At 62.9% G+C, this 7532-nt stretch overlaps 1 protein-coding gene across 3 annotated transcripts; it reads left to right on the forward strand.

Annotated features, from left to right (window-relative positions):
• Nucleotides 1-3045: 3045 nt before the first annotated feature.
• On the forward strand, nucleotides 3046-7532 carry LY6H (lymphocyte antigen 6 family member H). 3 transcript variants are annotated; one of them, XM_067712715.1, is made up of 5 exons: nucleotides 3046-3373; nucleotides 3919-3990; nucleotides 4514-4641; nucleotides 5358-5477; nucleotides 5787-7532. In XM_067712715.1, the coding sequence occupies exons 1-5, from the start codon at nucleotides 3102-3104 to the stop codon at nucleotides 6020-6022; spliced, it is 828 nt and encodes a 275-aa protein (XP_067568816.1). In that variant the 5' UTR covers nucleotides 3046-3101; the 3' UTR covers nucleotides 6023-7532. The 3 variants fall into 3 exon arrangements, with proteins under 3 accessions (XP_067568816.1, XP_067568818.1, XP_067568817.1); XM_067712717.1 differs by having other exon boundaries at nucleotides 3238-4038; XM_067712716.1 differs by having other exon boundaries at nucleotides 3239-4258.

Here is a 7532-nt window from a genome sequence, read left to right on the forward strand (position 1 = left end):
CCTAAAGAGCGCCCAGGGCAGGGACACCCAGGAGTGTCCACATGGGGTCAACTCCCTGTGACTTGGGGTGTTTTTGTGTGAAGATGAGGCCAAGCGGCTCACCATTCCTTGCACTGGTCTGGTTGGATCCCGGGGTGGGGGGCAGCTGCCTGTCCCTCCCGGACGATCTGAGCGTGAGCGGGAGAGGAGCGCCCTGCTGTCTGCCCAGCCCAGGAGGCGTCCCCGGGGACTCGGAGCTCAGGATGGCCAGCCGGGGCTGGGGGAGGGGCACCTTCTTCTCTCACAGCGCCTATCGCACTCTGTACTGCTTTCCTGCAGCTGCTGCAACAAATCACTCTCTTGTGGCTTAAAACAACCAAGAGGTTCCACGGGAGGACCCTTCCTGCCCCTTCCAGCTTCTGCGGGCTCCAGGTGTCCCTGGCTGTGGCCTCATCCCTGCGGTCTCTGCCTCCATCATGTGGCCTCTCTCTGTGTCTGTCCCTCTCCTCTATCTTATAAGGACACCAGACATTGGAGATGGGCCCTGCCTTCCAAATCCAGGACGGCCTCATCTCGAGATCCCTAACTTAGTCCCACCCTCAAAGACCCCTTCTCCAAACAGGGTCACCTTCACAGATTCTAGGGGTTAGGAGGTGGACACCTTTTCTGGGGCCACCATTTAGCGCCCAGCACTCAGCCTGTTGGCTTCTCCCCACTATTCTGGGGGTCCTGGGGGCCCAGAGGCTTTCTCTCTCCCCAGGTTCAGCAGCACTGCAGGAAGTGTTCGCTGTGTGAATGTCCCTGTCAACCCTAGGCTGGTCCTCTCCGTGAGGGAGGGTGGTCGGCTCACAGCCACACCTACAATCTTGGAAGGCTTGGAGGGATTCTGATGGCGTTGGCCAAAATACAAGGCAGAAAACCCTGCAGCACAGCTCAGGTGTTACCTGAAACTTGCCCCTCTCCTGCCAGGGCCTGACCCAGAGGCCAGTACCCTGCTTCTGTGCGCTTCGGAACTCCAGATGCGCAGCAGCAGCCGGTGGGTGAAGAACGCAAGCCTCTGACGCTGTCCGTGGTCCTGACCACCTGAAGCGGATCTGCTGTGGGGACAGCTGGCCAGCCATCATCCCGACCCTGAGGAGAGCATGAGATGGGCCACAGCCACATAGTCACCCCAGGCTGTGGGTACTTGTCAGAGGGTCTCTGGACAGGGTGAGACCCTGGCGCCCCTCGCCAGCATCTGGGCATCTGGGCCAGGTCAGTCTGGGAGGAGGGAGGTCAAGGCCAGTGGTCACCAGCTCCATGGGGGGGCTGTCCAGACTGAAAGGACCAGGGCCACACGTGGGCACATTCTGCTCTTTCTTCTGCTAATCATGACTGATTGTTATTCTTGTTTGCAAAAATCCTGGTAGGGTGACACCATCCCACGTGCACTGGGAGGAAGGCAGAGTAGCTCAGAAGCCGGGTTAGGGATCTCTGTCCCTCTGGCAACCAAGCCCAGCATGGGGAGAGCAGGGTCTTTGCTCTCTGAGGAGCAGACCCAGAGCTGCATTCCCCAGCGTTGGCCCCAGACTCCTCGGACATGACTCTTTGGACATCTGGCTTCTGCCCCTGTCATGCCCAATCCAGTCCCTACTCACCTGCTGTCTTTTGTTGCATAACAAATTACCCCCAAACTTAGGGGCTTAAAACAACACCGTTCATGCTCTCGAAGTGTCTGTGGGTCAGGAACCCAGGTGCTGGGACCTCGGGCTCACATTCTCTCACGAGGTTGCTGTCAAGCTGTCGGCTGGGGCTGTGATCTCATCTGAGGGCTCAGCTGGGTGTGTGTGGGGGTCCACTTCCAAGCTCCCTTGGGTGGTTGTTCGCAGGCCTCGGTTCCTCTTTACAGGGTTGCCTTCGAACACGGCAGCCGGCTTCCCCCAGGGTGAGCAATCTGAGAGAGCGAGAGGCAGAGCCCGCATCAGAAGCCACGGTCTTAATAATCCAACCTCAGAAGTGACATCCTGTCACCTGTGCCACACTGTTTTCACTACAAGTGAGTCCAGCCATGCTCAAGGAGAGGGGATGATTCCCTGGCAGTCCAGTTGCTAAAACTCTGCGTTCTCACTGCTGAAGGCCCAGGTTTGATCCCTGGTTGCGGAACTAAGATCCCACAAGCTGTGCGGAGTGGCAAAAAAATAAAATAAAATAAAAAAGGGATGCACGAGGACAAGAATACCAGGGGGTCGCTGGGGGCTCTGAGAGCCTGCCCCACACACCACCTGTCCCAGATGTTGGGGTGGGCTGCCCTGCCTTAGGTCTGGCAGGGATCTTCCAAGTATCTGGACAGAACTTTAGACAGAACTAGAGACTCCTAGTCCAGGAGTAAGTTGGCTGTGATCAGCAGGGACCCCCTCCCCGCCGCCCAAGTGCCACCCACATCCACCCTATACCTGCACAAGGAGTCAGAATCCAGCTGACCAAAAGGGATACAGGCTGGCCTCGTGGCAGGGCATCCAGGATATCTGCCCTGCCTCCAGTCCCATGGGGAGGCTGTGTGTTAACTCTGAAATGCATGTGTCAGTTCTGACAAGGATGACTGGCTGTGGACTCTGCCCAGCCTCAAGCCTTGCCTGGCTCCAGAGCTTTTCAGACAAAATCCAGCCCTTTTCTCTGCTGTGGCCTGAGCCATCCCCACCGCCCCCCTCCCCTCCCTGCTCCCCCAACACTCCTGCTCGCTCTTACCTTGAAGCTTGCCAGCTCTCCTCCTCCACGCTCACCGGCTCCATCAGAGAGGCCTTGTCCACACCCCCAGGGCTCTCCCTTTACCGCTCACCCCATTCTGTAGCCCCTGTCAAGCTGCCCAGCTGTCCCCTGCTTGCCTTCCCTCTCGCTGGCACGCGCCTTGGGCCAGGTGCACGATGAGCTCTCTCCCTGTGGGTCTCGCCTTGGGCCAGGTGCACGATGAGCTCTCTCCCTGTGGGTCTCGTGTAACCCTCACACACTTCCACGTGGTTACTAGCAACACCCTCATTTTACAGACGCAGGAACTGAGGCTCACGGGGGGTGGGGGCACGCAGCATACCTGAAGCCACACACCAGTGGGTGGTCCCGGGCTGTCTGCATAAATATTTGTTGGACGAATGAGGGCAGGACTGAAGGACCGACCCCAGCACTTGCAGGGTAGCTTTCGTTTACTCAGCACCCAGCAGAGACCGATTCCAGGCACAGGGGACAGCAGATGCAAAAGCACAGCACGACTAACGCCTGGTGGGACCGGAAGACGAGAGACAAAGCTGAGAAACTGGCCAGAGCAGGCAGCGGAGGACCTTGAACGCCCAGACCAGGATTTGGGACTCGCCCGCTTGAGTGTGGGCGTGGCTGAAGGCAGCAGTCCCTGGTGCTACCGCTGCTGGTGGGGTCGTCACGGGTGCTCCGGGGAGGAGAATAGCCTCGAACAATCGAGACCGTGATGGGGCTGGGGAGCGGAGGGCCCAAGGGCTGTGAACAGGGCCCTGTGCTAGCACCTGCCACCCGTTACTCCCTCCCTCCCTCTCTGCGTCTTTGTGCCGTGTCCTTTCCTTTCGCAGTAAACGTTCTTCTTCCGAGAAATTCCAAGGGGATCTCAGCCAAGCAGAGGGGGGTAGGGATCCTGCCCACGCCTGGGGGGGGGGAGGTAGAGGTGGAGGGAGCGCCGGGAACGGGTGGAGGGAGCCCGAGCCGGAGAGGGCTGGCGCGCGCTGGCGAGCGGGGCGCCGGCTGGCCAGAGGGGCCCAGGACGGCCCGGGACGGTGACCCGGCTCTGGCCCTGAGCCCCAGACGCCTGAGTCCTTGAGTCTCCAGCCTCCCCCGCCCCCCCGCGCGGCCCCCGCCCCGGCTCCGCCCCGCCCCTCGCGCGGGGTCCGTGTCTGCGGCTGCGTTCCCCGAAAGACAAGGCTGCACCCGGCTTCCCTTCCACAGGGAGACCGAAGGGCACCTCTCCCCGCGCCGCCCGCGCTTCCCGGAGCCCCGGAGTCGCGACACCCCAGGGATGTGAGTGCGCCCCCGACCTGAGGCCCGCGCTCCACGCTTAGATCCGCGGTGAGAGCTGAGGCTCGCACGGGGAGACGAGGGGAGGAGGCTCCGCGCCGGGTTCCCGGTCCCCCCCCCCCGCCCGGGGTGGGGTGGGGGCGAGGCGCCCGCCCTTCCCCCCATTGGCAGGTACTGTCCACTCGCATCTTGTCCTGCCCTTTCCTCTCCGGACGCACCTATCGCTCCCCAGGGATAAGACGCGCCTCCCGACCCACCCTCCTACCCACAGGTGCGGAGCGTGGGGTGCGGGCCTTTCGAGCTGTCACCCTGCCGGAGAGGGCAGACCTATTTTCCCCGGGGTGGGGGGGGGATGCAGTGATGGTGGATGCTCTGGGGGATGGGCTGGGGGTGGGGCTTTGAGAGCTCCCCGACGACCCCTAGCCCTGGATTCCGGGGAGGAGGTTGCGTTAGGATGCCAGAAAAGGGGAGGGTCCTTCGACCTGGGCCGGGACTTGGTCTCCTGATCGAGGCTTCTCCCTGCCAGGCCTGTGCCCCAGACGACCCCAGCCTGCAGCCCCCGCGCCTTCCTGAGGCCCGCCTGGAGCATGTTGCCTGCGGCCATGAAGGGCCTCGGCCTGGTGCTGCTGGCCGCTCTGCTGTGCTCTGGCCCCGGTGAGTCTGGGGGTGGCTGGCGGGGGTAAGCCAGGTCGCCTGAGAGCCTGTATGAGGCAGCTCCGGAGAGAACCAGGTGTGGGGCGGCCATTCTCTGACGGTGCCCATCAGACACACACCCCCTCCGGAGCCCAGCGACCCCAGCCCAGCGCTCGCCTGTGTGGCCCCTGCTGGCGCTGCCCCAGCTCCAGCGGCGCGGGTCTCTCCTGGCTCCTGAGGGCGTGGGTCCTTTTCCTCTTGGGTCCTGGTCCAGTGGCTGCTCCCGGCTTAGTGCCGGCTTGCTTGTGTTCCATCTCTTCTCAGAGCCCCACCTGGCCTCCCATCAAGTCCTGTTTGGTTCTTCCTCCACGGAACCAACTAGATTCTGGGGGATGTGTGTGAGGGGGTAGGAGTGTGCAGGAGGGCACCATAGGTGTGATACTTGTGGCTGTGTGTGCACACACCGTGCGTGTGTGTGGGGCCGGGGGGGGTGCATAGGGGTTTCCGGAGTCCCAGTGGTGGCACCCTCACCCCACCCTGCCCAAAGGCACACAGGTCGTCCCAGCCTGTCCTCCGGGTGCTAGTTTGGCCTGGTCACTCCTGGTCAAGGAGTGCCGGCCTCCTACAGCTGCATGGTTCTCCTAGGACATGCAGTGAGGCAGGTGGGGAGGACGCAAGGGGCTGGCTGGCTTGGACCCCTGTCCCTCTGGTCATCCTCCTCTCTGTGCCCTGCCCAGCTCATGGCCTGTGGTGCCAGGACTGCACGCTGACCACCAACTCCAGTCATTGCACCCCGAAGCAGTGCCCGCCGGCAGACACGGTGTGTGCCAGCGTCCGGATCACAGATCCCAGCAGCAGTAAGTCAGGCTCCAGCCTGGGATGGGGAGGGGTCGGCGCTGTCATCAGAGTCCCTCTGGCCTCAGGCGACAGCATGGGTCTGGGGGCAGGGCACTGCCCTGCTGTGTGACAGTCAGCAGGTGCCTGACCCTCTCTGGCCCTTCTGTGGCCCTTTTCATGTAGCTGGGGACAGTGTGGGTGGATCGAAGCCTCAGTTCTGTTGTTCTGGGGTCCTGAACTGACCTGGAGGGTCCCTGGCTTGGGTCCTGGGCACCAGGCGGAAAGGGCCCTGTGGGGCTCGAATCCCAGGCTCCACCCCTCCTCCCCAGGCAGGAAGGATCATTCTGTGAACAAGATGTGTGCCTCGTCCTGTGACTTCGTGAAGCGGCACTTTTTCTCAGACTATCTGATGGGCTTCATTAACTCTGGGATCTTGAAAGTAGATGTGGACTGCTGTGAGAAGGATTTGTGCAACGGGGTGGCGCTGGCGGGGCGCAGCTCCTGGGCCCTGGCGGGGGGACTCCTGCTTGGCCTGGGGCCCACCCTCCTCTGGGCTGGGCCCTGAGGTCCCCTCCCTCCCGCAGAGCTTCTGAACTCGTCCCGCCAGACCTGAGGCTGTGGCTGCCCCCTCCCCAGCCTGGCCTGGCTGAAGCTGGGGGCAGCCTTGGCCTGTCCACAGTCTGTGGCCCCCGCCCCTCCCTGTCTCTCCACCAGCTCCAAGTCCCAGCCAGCAGGACATCTCCAGGAATCAGGCGTCCAGCAGGAGGCTGGGACCCCGGGCCTCGGAGGGGAAGCCAGGCTGAGCCAGGCCCCGCCCGACAGCCTGGCTGTGAGGGCATCCTCTAAGGAGAAGTAAAGTCAATTCTGAGTCCAGAGACCCGGGCCTGAGCCTGGTGGGGATTTTTTTGGGGGGGGGGTTCCTGGCAGAGAAAGGGCAGGGGGCGGGGGCAGGGAGGGCAGCGTTCGTCCCCTGGGGGCTGTGGTATGGAGCTGCCAGGGGACCGTGGGCCTGGTAAAGTTTGGGAACAGCCTGAGGGGCGGTGAGAGTTGAGATGAGCAAAGTCACAGGGTGGGCCAGAGGGCGAGGCCTTGCAACGGTGTGTGCACACACCGGGGACGGGGCCGTGCCCAGACTCACACCTACGCCCGCAGAGGGCACACTCCTCACCCACACCACGCTCTCACGTCGTCACGTGCTCGTGCCCACAGGTGCCCCACACGCCCCCACTGACACGTTCGCGTCACAGCAGACCCTGAACCGGTGTGCCCCAGTGCAGGCAGCTCCGCACAGGTCCACGTGTGCGTGCGCACGGGAACATACAGACACGCCCGTGTGTAGGTCTCCAGAGCTCTCTCCCCGCTGGGTGGTGATCAGCTGCCCTGAGAGCTGTCGGGGCCCCTCAGGCTCACGCGCGGACCTCGAGGGCCCAGACCCAGAAGCAGGCACGCCCCCGCCTCCACCCTGAGCTGGCGCCGCCGTGGGTAGGGTCTTGAGGGCCAGTCCCCTGACCAGGCGATGGTATGGCACAGAAGGCCTGGGTGCTTCCCGTGGGAGGAGGCTGACCGTGGAGGTCAACCTGAGGCTGCTGCTGCTTTCCTGGCCCTTCCTGCTCCAGCAGTGAGCCCTCAGTTAGCCCCTGCACCCCTGAGTCCAGCCCAGCCCCCACACCCACTGGCCACGAGGCTCATCTCGTGGCCTAGGCTCACCACGGGCGCTCGGCAGCCACTCCAGGCTTTCTCGGCCAGTTCTTTTTCATCCCTCTGTGGCTGACCCAGCCCGAGGTCACTCCTGGGTCCTGGACTCCCTGGAATGAACGATACTTCCTCTCAGAGCCGGCCTTGGCATTCCTCCCTGGGCTCCTCTTCCGGAGTGATGGAGAGGGGTCTGGAGGTCCTGGGCGAGTGAACCAGTGGGGAGAGTGGGGTCATTGGAGACTGGTATCAACTTCCTGCTGGTGGAAATGGCCAAGGGACTTGTCGGAGGGTGGTCTCCCCCTCCGTTTTAAGTTTGCTCTGCTGTTCTGCGATGTACCCCCCCGCCCCCCACCCAAACCTCAGTAAAGCGTGCTATCCAC

This window comes from Pseudorca crassidens, chromosome 17 (genome assembly GCF_039906515.1).
Source record: "Pseudorca crassidens isolate mPseCra1 chromosome 17, mPseCra1.hap1, whole genome shotgun sequence".
In the NCBI taxonomy this organism is placed as follows: domain Eukaryota; kingdom Metazoa; phylum Chordata; class Mammalia; order Artiodactyla; family Delphinidae; genus Pseudorca; species Pseudorca crassidens.